Genomic DNA, 17,208 nt, shown 5'->3' with positions numbered 1-17,208 from the left:
TGGCTAGTTATTCTGGTAATAGACAGTCCTGCCTAGTGATTTGATCCTGGTTGCTTTATCTGTGGAATCTCTTGCTGTCTTCTGTTGGGTTTTCAATGGTCTGATCTTCTAAACTAAGATTATACACTTTGAACAAAATAAAGTATGCATACATTTAAATAACATACAATGGTATTATTCTGTATAAAACAGTTGCAAAGAGTACATTTATAGATCATCGCAGTCTGTCTAAACATAAGCCGACTGTACCCTGCTTTTTAATATAGTGCCTGCAGTTCCAAGATGATGATTTTATATGTAAAGGACATGCTGATGCAGTCCTGCTGTAACAATGTTGAGACGCATAATATTGTGCACACAGAAGGGTGGGATGTGAGAATCAATGGGAGACCCTACTAGAGCTCCTCTAAACTGAAATGGCAGTCAGTGCAAACTATCACTATCATACAGTAAATGGGTATCTGTTGTCACATGCATGAGTGTGGCGTCCTTAAACATGGAAGGTTTTGGGTATTGTATCTCAGTATTTGGGTATTGTATCTTAGTATAACGGTTTTCACTTTGATCCTCAGACAAGAAGAATCTAAAATAAAGATGCATTGAAGTCAGCAACCCTGTCTCTACTCCTGCTTCTTCCTGGCAATCCTCATTATTACCTAAACCATCAGTCGTGACCAAGCCCAGGAGTAAGACATATATGTGTTGTCCCAGACCTGTACTATGTTTTCTTTAACAGAAACCTCTTTCTTTTTTTCCCCCAATACCTTCAGTACTAAATGGAGTTGCCCATGGCCCTCCATCTGAACTTGTGTTTTTCATTCATTCATTCATTCAATGTATAGTAGAATGAAAAACGCCGAAACGGGAAGACGGGGGGGAAAAAGAGAAAGCTTTAGTAGTACGCTAAACTGCTTAGACAGAAATAAGCGATAAAAGAACGCTAAAGGGAACGTGAAGTATACAAAGTAGTGAAACACCATAACAAGTGAGAAAGAACAGTCTAGCAAAACGCTGATGCATAAGCGGCCTTTTGAGCGATAGATACTTCAGAGAGGAGAAAGCAAGTGAGGAACACTATAAAAGTGCACCATCAAACAGAGGGTGTCTGTAACCAATGGAAAGGACAAGTAAGTGTGCCACTGCAGGACGTAAAGATAGTCGAGAGAAGAAAGGACCTGACATGTGGTGGACAGAGTGATTTAGTGACCAAAATAATACAAAGACAGCAAGACATGAGTTCAGCATTGGCAAACTGCGAGTGAGGAGGATGTCCAAAAGAGAGGGAGATGAGAGGCCCGAAGGAGGTACCTGAGGATAAAGGAGAGTACATTCAAACAAGGGATTCTGTGAGCTTGTTGGGCCTTCAGTGCTGTTGGTGCATTGGAAGGTTAGCTCAAGCTAAAAACAGGCAAACTGGTGTCTCTTAGTGCACAGAACCTCGTAGACTGTTCATCCAGGTATGGAAATCACGGCTGTAATGGAGGTTTCATGACCCAGGCATTCCAATGTGTTATTAATAACCAAAAAATTGACTCTGATGAATCCTACCCTTACAAAGCCGTGGTAAGATTCAATATCTTCTAATATCAAGTTCAAGTCAAGTTGGGGAGCATGCACTGGTACAGTGCGTTGCCGTACCTACTACACGGCGAAACAACTCGGGATCCTGGTTGGCAATCCCCCAGGCAGACACGCGGTCCAGTCCTACCCTCCAGAAATGATCCTTTATCAGCCACTACCAGGTGTTATGTGGGTGACCCCTTGGCCTGGTCCAGCCACTTGGGTCCCCAACAATGAGGAACTTATGAACCGGATCACCCTCTGGGAAACGCGCCATGTGGGCGTAGTGCCGTAACTGACGCTCCCTTACAATGTAATGTGCCTCATTCGGGACTCCATGAGCAACTGCTCATTCAACACAAAGTCAAACCAACCAAGGATTTTCCAGAGAGACACAGTACCAAATGAGTCCAGTTTTTGTCTCGGGTCACTGGATAGAGTCCATGTCTCACAATCATATAGCAAGACGGGAAGCACCAGGACTCTAAAGACTTGGACCTTCGTCCTTTTGCATAGATATCGGGAGCACCACACACCCCTTTCCAGCAACCTCATAACCCACCATGCTCTCCCAATCTATCTACTGACTTCATAGGAAGAGTCACTAGAGACATGAATGTCACTGCTGAGGTAAGTAAACCTCTCGATGAGGTCGACACTTTCTTAGACACGTTAATATCACTTCCGGTTCAGTGAACGCTGGCGTGACTGCTCACCGCTGCTCTCCAGTAACTCTAACTTTTTTTTTTGCAATTAACTTACAATCTAATGGACTAAGCAGCTGTTTTAATTTTCATTTTGGACAGATTTATTCATTTAGTTTTATTTTTCAATCATTTAAAGCTAGACTGATTTCCAGCTTGACTGCTGATTTGGCTGTATATGGACTATTTTTCGGCCTATCCCTGCCTTGAGACTTACCTGGCTTTGTTCTCCGGACATCCGAGTTGTCTGCGTCTTAACCTGTGGACTGGTAGGATATTTGTTTCATTCATATTTGTTTGGTCCCTCCTGGTGCTCGCTATCTAACCTGCGATGGGCTTGCTCTAGTGCTTGGCTGCCGAGCTACTCCGACTCCGCTTTTACCTGTCTGAGCCTCCGCTGACCAACCTATATCTGCACCCAGACATCATATTCCTCCCCCATCGGAGATACATACACTGCGGGTCCCGCCGGAGTATCCAAGCTGGCAGTTCGAAAATAATAAACTCCATCTGGTCCAGTTCTCAATGTCCTCGACGTAATTTAGGCAGAGTTGCTGACCACAGTGTGTTAGCCAGCCTAGCCCGGTCAGCTAACACCATTACTTAATGCAATAACGCCATTGTTAACTTCGGTCTGCTGAACATCTGCTCACTTACGAGCAAGGGGCCTCTCATTCATGATCTCCTCACTGATCGTAAGTTTGACTTTTTCTGTCTAACTGAGACATGGCAACAACCCCATGACTTTTCCCAACTTAACGAATCCACTACCCTGGTGTTTGTTTACATCTCTCAACCCCGTGGCTGTGGCCGTGGTGGAGGTCTCGCCTTAATGTATCATGAGAAATGGAAAGTCTTGCCATTGTCTGTTCCTGCTTTCAGTTCTTTTGAATCTCTTGTAAGTCAATTAAATGGACATATTCCTACTATTATTGCTACTGATTACTGGCCCCCTAAACCAAATAATGACTTTCTGGACAACTTTGCTGTTTTGCTTACACGCTTATCTACTGTTTCAAACATAATACTCTGGGGGATTTCAATATACATATGGATAATATCAGTGTCCCTATTACTAGAGACTTTACATCCTGCCTTGAGAGTTTTGGATTCCAGCAGCATACTGATGTTCCCACTCATTCCAAAGGAAATATCTTGGACTTGATTTGCTGTTCTGGAGTTACCCTGCTTGATTGTACTGCAGATGAACTCCCCATAACTGATCACTTTCTTATTTCATTCAATGTTAATCTTGCACTTTCCAACACTAAGCTTTCACATCTCATGTCTTTCTGTAATATTAAGAATATTAACTTAGACTCTCTTTCCTCTAGTATTGATTCCCTTATAGACATTTAATTTATCCACTCCTGAAGAACTGGTCTCACACTATAACACTGGACTTAATGGTATTCTTAACTCTGTCGCTCCATTAAAAACTAGATCTGTTTCTTTCTCCTTTTCTGCTCCCTGGTTCATGCCTGAACTTTGGCTTTTGAAAGCCAAAGGCCAGCTACTTGAATGGTTATATAAAAAAAACTGGACTCTTTGTTCACAAAGAGATGTACAAAAACCATATACTTTATTACAAGGACTGTATTGCCCAAACTAAATCTAACTATTATACTCTCATTATTTCTTCCAATGAAGGAAACACCAAGTCATTGTTTTCACTACTTAACAATATCACACAACCCCCGGATTCTTTACCTTCTCACCTTTACTCAACTGAATTTTGCAATTCCCTTCTGTCCTTTTTTAATGCAAAAATCCAGAAGATTCATCAGTCTCTCTGTACGGATTCCTCCAGTACTTCATTTGAATTTCACCCACCAACTCACTCATTTTCCTCTTTTCAGCTTCCTACTTTCTCAGAAATCTCAGATCTTGTCTGTAAGTCTAAGCCATCCACCTGTCAACTGGACCCCCTCCCTACAGTTCTAGTCAAAGCCTGCCTCCCCTCTCTGGTCCCCCTTATCTCTGCTATAATCCACTCTTCTCTCACTACTGGTACTGTTCCTTCATCTTTTAAAACTGCTGCAATAACCCCAATACTGAAAAAACCTGGTGCCGATCTGACTAATTTCAGTCATTTTTGTCCTGTTTCTAATCTACCCTTCATTTCCAAAATTCTTGAAAAATTAGTGGCTATTCAACTTCATTCTCATTTATCTCAAAATAATCTGTATGAACAGTTCCAGTCTGGTTTTCATTATTATGTCCCTCCACAGTACAGAAACAGAAACAGCACTTATAAAAATTACTAATGACCTCCTTATGGCAGCTGATTCTGGTTTAATTACTATTCTCATCCTCCTTGATCTGAGTGCAGCCTTTGACACTATTTGTCACACTACTCTTCTCAATAGATTATCTTTGATTGGCATTACCCACACTCCACTAGATTGGTTCAGATCCTACCTCTCAGGCCGCACTCAGTTTGTTCACATCCCAAACCCACCGCTGTTACTTCAGGTGTGCCCCAGGGCTCTGTCCTGGAGCCCCTCCTTTTCATTATTTACCTCCTTCCCCTTGGTAATATCTTTCTTAAATATAACATTAGCTTCCACTGTTATGCTGATGACACCCAGCTCTATCTCACTAGCAAACCTACTGCTTCCTTTCCACCCTCCTCACTTACTGATTGCATAGCAGAAATCAAATCCTGGTTTTCTTCAAACTTTCTTAAATTAAATAGTGACAAAACTGAGGTTCTCCTCATTGGTACAAAATCAACATTATCCAAAACTGATCATTTTTCATTTGTTATTGATAATTCCTCTGTCTCCCCTTCCCCACAGGTTAAGAGTCTGGGTGTCATCCTTGACAGTACTTTATCCTTTCAGTCCCACATCAATAACATCTCCCAGTCTGCATATTTCCACTTGCGTAACATTAATGGTATTCGCCCCTCCCTCACTCCTCACAGCACTGCTATCCTTGTTCATAGCCTTGTCACTTCTCGTCTGGATTATTGCAATTCCCTTTTATTTGGTCTTTCTTGCAAATCTCTTTATAAGCGTCAACTGGTCCAGAATTCAGCTGCCCACATCATTACTAGAACCCCCTCTATTCACCATATCAATGCCATTTTGCAGCAGCTTCATTGGCTTCCAGTTCACTTTCAAATTCAATTCAAAATTCTCCTACTAACTTTTAAGGCTATCCACAACCTTGCCCCTCCCTATCTGTTTGAACTCCTCCATGTTGCCATTCCCTCCCGCACCCTCAGATCCTCTTCCTCCATCCACGTGACTGTTCCCTTCGTCCATCTTACCACTGAATGCTCTGGTCCCCAGTTTTGGAACTCACTACCGTCTGAGCTTAGAAATAACAAATCATTTTCACTTTTCAAATTTAAACTTAAAACTCATTTGTTTAAGACTGCTTTTTCTCTTTGATTACAATTGCTCTGTCTGATTTTAACTTCTGCATTTTACTTTTGTTTATAATCTGTGTTTTGTCTATTTTCCGGTGTCCTTGAGTGTTTAGAAAGGTGCCTACAAATAAATAAAATGTAGTATTATTATTATTATTATTATTATTATTATTAGTAATTCAGTGATGGCAAGGTTGGGGGCACCAACCAAGTGTTTTAAAAAAAAAAAAAATAGCGAACGGTATTCTCCTGTACAAATGAGGAGAATGTGAAAAATCTGGAATAGATATGTGCAACAATGTGGATTTGCATACCAGGCAAACACCCATTCGACTTTAAATATCAGATACAGTGCATATGAGGGCAAATCCAGAGAATGCTAATAGTTGTTTTTTTTTCATTTGCCACAATCATTTCATTTTTATGTTTGAGTAAGCTCTATACTTACAGTATATATCAGGTGTTGCTATCCACTTAGATACTTTTGCTAATAAAACACTGCCATTGTGCATACCACATTCAGACGAAGGGACTCAAATTCAACGATTTTACTTTGTTTTTGTAGTCGGAGAATAATATGGTGGGGCAGTGCTCAGACTAGATGATATAAGTGAAGACTGAGTGCTCCCTCTGACAGAATTGACTCCTGTTGGTGGCCCAGTGCAGGAGGCACAGGCAGTGACTCTCTGTGTGACATTGACTTGGTTGGATAGTTGACTGCTATTGGGTGTTCCGTTATCGAATGCATCTGTCCTGCTTCCAACAACCATCTAACAGTTACAGCATCAAATTGTTGAACATTCCTCATACCATCCTGACATTATTCCAATATTACAAATGTTATTAACAACAACATCACTTTCAACTGCAACTATTCATTTACCTGCATAAACTTTATTGTGACATTATCATAATGTATACATTGAGGCTTAATAGTTTGGGTCAGGTAATTGTAAAACATTCTTTCATAAAAAAGTGCCAATTTGTTCCAGCATTATAATTTATCTTTAAGAAATCCAGAGTTCATGGCCATGCTTTTTTTTTTAAAAAACCCAAGGTCATTATGTATTTTGCTGCCGAATTAAAAACATTTTTTTAACTTGTGGAAGACTGAATGAAGCGTTTTAAAAAGCAGATGGAATTAGATGTTTTGAAAAAAATGCACTTAAATAAATTTGCATTTTCTTTTCTCTCAGTTTGTTGCCAGTAATTATGCATACACCCATCAGTATCTCAGATATTAGTGTTTTCAGTTTGTTAGCAGGGGCAGGTGTTTGCTTATTATGATAATAATGAGTGCAATTTCTTTTCCTCAAGAGATCAGACCAACATTGCATTTTAAATTGTACATTATCTTTAAAACATTTCTACTCTTAAATTCACTCTGTTCAAAGTGCACATACGTTGTTTTGTATACGTTATCATTTTGACAGTATCACCACAACACCAATGCTACTTAACATACAAGTACACCAGTGCCCATTTCAGATTTGGTTTTGTGATGTTGTACATTAGATAACTGTGAGATATTTTAATCTTCCACATCAGGATTTTCTAGCGGTCATTATAAATTTATAACACAGATACCAGTCAAGTTGGGGAGCATGCACTGGTACAGTGCACTGCCACACCCACTACACGGCGAAACAACTCAGGATCCTGGTTTGCAACCCCCCCCAGGCAGACGTGCAATCCAGTCCCGCCCTCCAGAATGCCCCTTTACCCTTGGCCTGGTCCAGCCACTTGGGTCCCCAACAATGAGGATCTTACAAGCCAGATCACCCTCGGGAAATGCGCCACATGGCCGTAGTGCCGTAACTGACACTCCCTCACAATGCCGGTAATGTGCTTCATTCGGGACTCCATGAGCAACCGCTCATTCGACACAAAGTCAAACCAATGGTACCCGAGGATTTTCCAGAGAGACACAGTACTGAAGGAGTCCAGTCTTCGTCTCAGGTCACTGGATAGCGTCCATGTCTCTCAACCATATAGCAAGACAGGAAGCGCCAGGACTCTAAAGACTTGGACCTTCGTCCTTTTGCGTAGATATCAGGAGAGCCACACACCCCTTTCCTGTGACCTCATGACCCCCCATGCTCTCCCAATCCATCTACTGACTTAACAGGAAGAGTCACCAGAGACATGAATGTCACTGCCAAGGTAAGTAAACCTCTCAACAAGGTTGACACTCTCTCTGCAAACGGACACACTGCTGATGGCTGTGCCCAAGAGGTCATTAAAGGTCTTGGTTTTTATCCAGGACACGCGCAAGCCCAGACACTCAGACTCCTCACTCAGTCTCTCGAGCGTCCTGATCAGAGCCTCCATTGAGGGGATCCCGCGAACCCGCCGGATTTTCCACAGGGCAGCTCAATCAACCGAGATGAATGCTTTGCGAAAATTGACAAAGGCTGCAAAGAAATTCTGCCGATATTTATTTGTGTTTGCGTTTCATGGGAACCCTCAGTGCCAGGATGCTGTAGATGGTAGACTTAGGTGTAAAACCAGACTGTTCCGGTCACTGGTAGGTGAGCAAGTGATCATGGATCCTATTGAGTATGACCCTAGCAAAGACCTTACCTGGCACCGAGAGCAGTGTTATCCCCCTGTAGTTGCTGCAATCACCCTTCCTTTTCCAGATAGGGACAACAAGTCCCGTTTTCCAGTCAGTTGGGATGATGCCAGTCTACCAAATGGAAGCAAGGATTGCTTGCAATGCCAGGAAGACAGCCTTACCATCAGCCTGGAGAAGTTCACCCCGGATACCACAGATCCCTGCAGCCCACTCCTCAGTTGGTTCACCACCTGTGCAATCTCAGTGAGATTGGGTGGTTCACAGCTAATTGGAGGATCCGCCTCAAGAACCGTGTACCCAGAGATATCCAACGTCCTAGCCGGAGGATCAGCTTTCAACAACTGCTTAAAGTAGCCAGCCCAACGGGTCACAACTGCAGTGACTACAGATACTAGGAAAAATGAAAAACATGCATGCCTGATATGAATTCAGAGTTTATAAGGTTACAGCTTGCTTTGATGGAAACCCATAAATGGTATGTTTAAGTTCATGTTTATGCTATATGTACACAGCACAATGGAGATTTCTCCTGAAGACCAGTAACAGTAGTATACAGTAATCCCACGCTATATAGCACTTTGACTTTCGCAGCTTCACTCTATCGCGGATTTTATATGTAAGCATATCTAAATATATAACACGGATTTTTCGCTGCTTCGTGGGTTCTGCGGACAATGGGTCTTTTTACTTCCTGTACATGCTTCCTCAGTTGGTTTGCCCAGTTGATTTCATACAAGGGACACTATTGGCGGATGGCTGAGAAGCTAACCAATCAGAGCACGCAGTTAAGTTCCTGTGTGCTGAATGGCTCAGTGACGGAGTGCTGAATTCGATTCTGCGGCGTTAACCAGGAAGTCTTGTCTCGCTCATTCAGCATCAACGTGTTTCGCTGTGTAAAGAGTTAACTTTTGTGCTCTTTTATGTTTATCTTTGTGCATAGTCGAGCCCTTCATTATGGCTCCAAAGCGCCAACGGAAGATGTTAATGATTGCCGAAAAGTTAAACGTTTTGGATATTTTGAAGGAAGGGAAAAGCTACACCAGCTGTAGGATGCCATTACGGCATCAATGAGGCTACGATTCTTTTTATTTAAAAAGGAGGAAAAGAATATAAGATCTACGATCACAGTGTCCTTTTAAACAGGGTGCAAAACGACTTGTAAGTGAATGTAATAAGACAGTAGTCTGGATGGAATCTGCTTTAGGGATTTGGATTGAAGTCTGCCGGAAGTGCTGCACAGTTGCCTGAAGAGGCTCCTTTAGAAGAGCTGTAACGCTCTCCTTTGTTGTGCAGTAAAATTAAACTCATTGTTATCGGACAAGTCATTGTGTCATTGTTGGTGAGTAACTATAATTCATTTTCTACTTACAGTACTTAGTACATGTACGTATGTTTAGTGTCACTGTACACACATTTACTGTATACAATTTTTCTTGCATTGTATGTATTTATTGCTGGTGGCCTGTCTATCGTAATGGCTGTAACATATATGATATCGGAGACACTCGATATCTTTAAAATAATATTTAGGTTTTACTGTATAGAAACAGTGTGTTTACATACATAATTTCAATGAATCTTACCTAATATCTAAGAGAATACAAAGGGTTTATGCTGTTTATAAGGGCTTAAAATATATAAAAATAACCATACAAACATATGGTTTCTACTTCGCGGATTTTCACCTATCGCGGGGGTCTGGAAGCATAACCCCGATCGAGGAGGGATTACTGTAATACGAAAAAAAAAAATCAATCAACAAAACGGCACACGACATACCATATACAGTGTAACACCTTAGGTCCACTTATTCAGAAATCGGATATAAACTGTCCTGGAATCAACCAGTCCTGCACCATTTGCGAGGAGAAAGGAGGGAGAAAGTGTCTATGCACTATTTTTCTAAAAATACTATTAGCCTTAATTGACCCGAGGCAGTATGAGGTATGAATGTTCTAAATAGAATGGAGTTGAACTTTCAGTAATACTTGACGTCACCACCTCTGCAATGCTTTGTGGTTCTTGGCTGAGTAGATGGCATTCCAGGATGTTTAAGTGGCCTCAGAAGTTGGTGAGCACAGATGGAGACTTCGACTTTCCTCAGACATCTGAAAAGTAAAACCGTTGGTAAGCCTCCATGACAATAGTTGAGATGTGTTGTACTGGTGACTCTTAGGAAATTCATACCTGCTCCCCCTCACAAATAACATCCCCCCCGATGTAGAAGGGAGTGCATCTTGAGGTTTGTGACCATGTTCATAGTTTTGCTGACATTAAGGGAGAGACTGCTACACTGGCACCCCCATATATATTTTTTTAAATTTTCCTGTGTTTTTATATAAAAAAATGTATTTAAGAGTAAGATGATGCTTTCTGCATTTCTTCTTCTTAAACAATATATAACCCTGGCTGCTGTTCTTCAGGTAGTGCTCCTTGCTAGCTCATATAAAATGGCAGACAATCATTTAAACTTATTTTCTTAGAAATATTGCAAGGCACTCTTCTAAGATTGTAAAAACAAAAACAAAGATGATTTCAAACCACTTGAGAATATACTTGTGTTTAGATGAAGAAAGATTCCAAAATGTTGTTTGTAAGCTTTAAAAAGTGAATGGTTTAATGAAAGTCCATTTTAATTTACTTCATTGTAAGGACAGTGTAACAGAAAAGAGGATTGTGTCTGTGTGGAGTGTGCATGTTTGTTTTATGTCCAGATTGCTTTCTCTGTTTTTTTTCTCTCGTCTCTAAAATAGTGTATGCATGTTAGAGTACTTAGCATCTGTAATATGAATGAGTATAGATTGTCCTGGATTGATTCTTGTCTTACACTCAAGGCTTCACTTGTAGGCTACAGCTTAATGCAACTTCAAATTTGAGAAACTGGGTCCAGAAAATGGGTGTATGAATAAGTGATATGCTCATATAGTTTTTAAAGTAAAAAACATTTTTGTGTTAGGGAATGAGGAAGATTATTAAAAAATCATGCCAAATGTGACATTTTTTAAACCTGTGAGAGAATTGAGGTGAAAGCTGTGCAAGGGAAAGAAACATCATCAAGTAGTATAATAATGAATTATTAACTTACTCCTTGTCTCTATAAGCTAGTGATGGATTTCTTTTTTATTCCTATGTGTGTAAATAATACAAATCACACACCTGAATAATTGAAAACACTGGAGTATAACTTAAGACAGTTTAACAAAGAAATTCAGTCATCTTGTACGGATGTTTATATGAAATTGAACAAATTGTTATTTTCCAGATATGAAGGAGAATTTTCCCAAGGCAAATTTCAAGGTGTTGGAGTGTTTACTCGTTTTGATGGAATGAAGTATGAAGGGGAGTTCAAAAGTGGACGAGTTGAAGGATACGGTAATTATTTATAGACTGAACTCTCTTTTGGCTTTTTATTTTTAATCCCATCCTGTTTTACACACTTCATTTGTTGCATTTGTGCTGCTTTCTTAAGTAATTGGCAAATGAGTTCCAATTTTCTGTATAGCATGTGTTGCATTAAAGCCAGCATTCATTAAAAATAAACAAGGCCATGAAAAAATATATGTGGTCTTTAAATATTTATACCACACCATTTATCAGTAATTCTGTCACGTGCCACTTTGTGTTTTTTTTTAATTCACTCACACATTTTCCCATTAAAAAGGAGTTGTAACCTTTCTGTATGCTACTGATCATGTTATGTTAGTAAACTGATTAAAAATAACTTGCTATCGACCATTATGAATTAAGCAAATTTTACAGTTTGCATAAGTTAACTTATATTTTATTTTTAGGAAAAAATATAAAACTATAGAGCAAGAACCATGGCAGTACAGTGGTTAGGCTCACCATTCCAGAGTCCCAGGTTCAAACATTGGGATGGACTCCATGTCATGTACGCACACACACGCACGCACGGTGTTTCTCAGGATTTTTTTATGTTTTTTTTTCTTTTGGATGCCAGCTACTCTCCTTCAGTTTCCTTCAGTGTGCTAAAGATAAGCACATTGGGCTGATAAGGCAGTCAAAACTGGGGAGTGTGAGAGTGAGAGTGTTTATTTGTCCCCAGGGATTTAGCTGCTCCCTTGTGCTTCATTTGGAATAAGCTGAGGGGCTTCCCTATGGCAGTGGATTTGTATAAAGCCATGCATATCATTTCATTGCATTGTTTAATATCAGGAACAAAGACATTGTTTTCTCTGCAGTGTTTAAATGACCTCACTTTTATTTATTTACACTACACAATGAAAATGACTAAAGAACCACAATTGTGTAAAATAATTTTTTATGTATCCATTGTGTATGTATAACTTAGGACAATTTTAACTGACATATTGAGATTTGTGTGGTCAGTCAGTGATGAAAACTCATCATTCACTTGACCACACTGTCTAATTTTCAGAGATATGATTAGATTATAATCAATACTCCGGTAGCAGTAAGTCGGTACATGTCAATAGCTTCTTTCATATATTGAGCCTGGGATTTTAGTGCTGTTCACTAATTCATACTCACCAGACGGCCCACTAATTTTGCATGTCGAAAGAATTCAATTGTTGTAGAGGTGATTGCTATTTGTTTTTGTGTTTGTTTCCTGAAAGTAATTTACTTGGAGATCAGCAGTAAGTACACTGCTACTACTGTTTTTTCCTCACAAACTTGTATACCTGAATCCTAAAGAAAATGTGGCACTCCAGTCACCCACAGCAGAGCCAAACTCTGCTCATGTGTAATCAAATTCTGTGGTATAAAAACTGAAGACGTCTCATACTTCCACATTAACAAAGAACTCAGTCACTTTAAAAAGGATTTGGCTTCTTTGATTTGATTGCCTCAGTATTTTCTGAACTTTCTTCATGATGCATTTTTATTCATTATATGCATAAACCACTTACTGTAGAGTGTAGTAGGTAGGTTAACTTTTAAGTGACACAGCCCTTGCCTTTTAGGTGAATCGATTTTGTTACAATATCTGGTGAAGTTTTGAGAGTACATTTGTATTCTTGATGTGTTTGTAAGCTTTCTCATCTAGAAAACTTGTTCTGCATCTCAGAAGATTTGAGGTTTCATTCAAAGTGCAACCACTAATGTGCAGTTTCATATTGTTAAAAACCATCAAATGTTACGCTTTTGCACCACAGGAAGCCATTTATCATAAATGTATGTAAAAAAGAAGACTGTTTTAAGTAGCCTTACCATATTGAGTAACAAAGTTGTCAAAAGTATAAATAAGCCAAAAAAATAAAAAGCTAAAAATTCATCTTACTGCTCTATAAAGAAAAAAGCAAGATGAACTTTTCCCATAAAACAGATCAAGATAGACACGTGTATTGCACATAGAAAACAGCATAATAAGACAAAAAAATCTGATCTGAAACAGAGACCACAGGTCTTAATCTTAAAGGAATACTTTTACTCAAAAAAGAACATTTTTTTTATATGTTACATAACCCTTGTAGTTTGTAGTGATGGCGGAGAACAATTTTTAATCTCACATTTCCATGCAGATTGAAGAGTAAAAGATATAATAAGAGCCAAAAAAGCAAGCAATATGAAAAAAAGGGGGAAAAAAAGAATGAAAAACTATCACATTGCTCAAATGGCATAATCTACTTGTCAGTTATCCAATTGTGTGCTTTTTGCTAAACTGTTGTTAAATTGTTACTTCTGGAATTGTCAGAGCACATTATGAACAGTAAAAACTTTCTGAATTGCATACCTTCCTCTTCCCCTCATTTGTTGGTCAAGAGTCTTGTTCTTCAATTCAGAAGGTCAAAAAAATGTCTCTGGCCACCACTGCAGGCGCTTGACAGTCGGTTATAGTGGAATTATTTACAGATCTATTCTACAATATGAACAATGGTGCTTGAAGCGATTATCTTAGTGTAGCAGGAGGAGTCGGGTGGGGAATGTTAAATTTTTTCCCCACACTGCCTACAGCATCAAGTAACATGTCCTGCAATTCTATGCTAAATGAAGAAATAAAAATGAAGTATTTGGTACACTTGAGTGTGTGTGTTTTATTGCCTTCAGATGCTCATTACAGTCTATTAACGTCTGTGTACAAATCTGTAGCAATCCAGTGGTCCTCCTCCAGCAGGAAGAGTTACAAAGCCAGTTTAAGCACTGCCACCAGCACCCCATCTCTCCTCTACAAACCCGTTTTCAACTTCCTGCACACTAAATAATCATCTAAATAAGCAGATAATGCGGAGTCATTAAATGGCAGATATTTCTGCCTTCCTGACAAAGGCTGGGTTGTGATTTGTACCCATTGTTGATCCATGTCCATACTAAAATGGACTAAGCAGGCTTAATGAATGAATGGATAGACCAGTGGACAGACAGTTAGAGAGCCAGCAAAAATAATTGGTGCACCAGCTGAGATACCCTGTTTAATTGTTGGTGTTTGAGCCACAGGAAAACAAAAATTACTTTTAGTGCTTTTGCACTCACAATTAATATTGAAATAATGGCCAAATTGGCCAACTTAAGAATACAGATTAACACATACTTTTAAAGGGTCCTCTGTCTCTTTTGCCATTTGGTTCCCAAATGAGCTGCCATCTTCTAGTAGCGGCTCATTTTTATGGTGTCCAGACTGGAATTGGCAGAGCCATCTTGGGGCAGAAGGCAGGTGCCAGACATCATCCTGGGGCAACCTGTAAGGGGCAGAAAACGATGTTAGCGATCGCACCTCCTCTAGTGGCAGGGTGGTTGGTACTGCTTACCTCGGTAAAGCCAGGAAGATGACCCCAGGCGCGCAAAAAAATAAAATAAAATGACAAACTAAAAATTTCTCCCAAGAAAATCTTTTTTTATCAGTAATGGACATGGATGAATAAGCTAGCTAGTTACTGTTGAACATTCCCTTACTGTAATGGCGGGACATGCAGTCATAAATAAAGAACATAAGAATTCCTAAATGGTTACTCATCTTCAGGAATGCCAGTCTTGCCTTCTGAAGTTCTTCTCATTACGTTGCTTTACTTGTCTGCTCCTTTTTCCAGAAACATGGACGGACACAGATGGAGGAGCCTCACTTTGATGCGACCCATCTCTTATGTTTAGTTGTTGTGCACGCCATTGAGTGGTAGTCTTCTATCATGGTGACTGACACCCAGCAGCTCTCCTTCATCCTTGTTCTTTGGATGTTTTCCCTCTTGTCTTGCCTTCATGTCTTTGGTTAACAGCCAATTTTAATTTTATGGCCTCTCCACCTCGACATCTAACATCCAGACAAAGCAGATGTACATAATAAACCCAAAAAGGCATAAACATATGAACTCTGTATTATTAAAAGCTATTTAACTAAATAACATTTGCCAAAAGAAAATTTACAGAAGTAGAATCAAGTGCCAAGAACACTATTAGTGTTTTTATGGCCTGTCTTAAGAAACTTTAAAACAGAAATATTGAGACTGGGCTCTCATTTTATTTACATAAACCAAGTGTGACTGGTTAATAATTAAATGAAAAGATGATCTGCTATATTGCACTTAATGTTTCATATAAAATACAGAAATGTTATCCACAGAAAAATACCTTTTTTTTTCCATTTGTTTGCACAGAGTGTTCAGTTTAGTTGAAACCAGTCGGTCAATTTACAGTTTCTCTTTCGTTTAAATTAAAACCACCTCCGAGCAGCAGCTCATTGAGATCATACTCTGAAAGGTACGGGTGTTACTTTTAGCAGTCACAGAGTTGTAAAAATATAAGCAGCTGTACCAACTTTGGAAACAAACCATTTTGAGAAAGGCCCTCATTTGTACCAAACTACTTACGGTCTTTAGACAGAGACACTCCAATACCCTGCTGCGCCAAGGATATCGCGCATGAGTCGAGGTACGGCTGCAATTCTTGAGAGACGAACTACCAAAAATTACTGCAGGGACGCGAGTTCGAATCCCGCTCAAGGCACATTGCCGAATGGAAAAAAAAAACTTTCTCTTCAACGAACGGTGCTTTGAATCCTACATTGCAGTTGTAGTTTGTTTATTTTTCTTTTTTGATTAAACGAAAACTGTTTAGTGTATGATTTGTCAAGGAACACACAGACAACAAGCAAAGTTAAAAATCACACTTAAACAAACTGCCTGCCCATTCTATTGAATCATAATTATAACAAATAATAATGCATTTCACTTCCTTATAAAGTGCCTTTACTATCGTCTGAGACGGCTGCACAGCATAATCAAGAAGGATGAAATAAAAATGAAAGCACTTTAATAAATAATAGTGCACAGATTTGTGTTTGTATATATTTGTAACATTTGGAAAGTAATACCTGTATATTCTAGTTGATGCTGACAATTAATTTGAAGTAGGTAAATTGGAAATATTGCAAAGTAAACAGTAAACAGCACATATATATATATATATATATAGCATTGTCTGAGTATTAAAGGTGTAGGTCTACTTTATAAGCATAATTTATAACATCAATGTTAATATAGAGTATTATTATTATTCTATATTGGCCTTGATATGAACGATTTGTGAAATTAGTGTTAAGTATTAAAAAAAAGCATACCGGTCTCTTGTTTTTACAGGTACATATATACACAGTATATATATAATTTTTACTGCAGTAATTCATTGGTCTTTATATACCAGAAAGACTTTCCAAGAGTCTTTTGTAGGAAATATGTACACATAGTTGATTTATCATTTTCAGATAAAAATTAACTCGCCCAAACAATTCAAAGTTTTTAAATTGGCAAAGATAAAGTCAAGAAAAAAAAACTTTTCACTTTCTATGATTTGTATTTTTATAATTATAGAGCACTTCATATTATTTTAAAAGCTCACTGTGTAAAATTGAACTGATTATACAATTCAATGTTTATTATATTTATAGATTATTATACATGTCTTTACACTTGTTGCATAAATATTTAATAAATGTAATAAACTTAACCAAGAATGTTTAAAAATCATTCAAAAATGTGCAGGTAAATGTAATTATATCTGCACAAACTGACATTCTT

The 17,208-nt window shown here is 38.9% G+C and overlaps 1 protein-coding gene across 2 annotated transcripts in view; it reads left to right on the top strand.

The window, feature by feature from the left end:
* morn4 (MORN repeat containing 4) overlaps positions 1–17,208 on the top strand; it is a 121,453-nt gene that overhangs the window by 43,447 nt on the left and 60,798 nt on the right. For both annotated transcript variants that reach the window (XM_039774951.1, XM_039774943.1), the window contains exon 4: positions 11,484–11,593. In XM_039774951.1, the coding sequence (XP_039630885.1) occupies positions 11,484–11,593 (110 nt within the window). The remainder of the gene's footprint in view (positions 1–11,483; positions 11,594–17,208) is intronic.

Source organism: Polypterus senegalus, chromosome 1, assembly GCF_016835505.1.
Source record: "Polypterus senegalus isolate Bchr_013 chromosome 1, ASM1683550v1, whole genome shotgun sequence".
Taxonomy (NCBI): Eukaryota; Metazoa; Chordata; class Cladistia; order Polypteriformes; family Polypteridae; genus Polypterus; species Polypterus senegalus.
The sequence above is the reverse complement of the archived record's forward strand: the minus strand, read 5'-3'. Positions and strand labels throughout refer to the sequence as shown.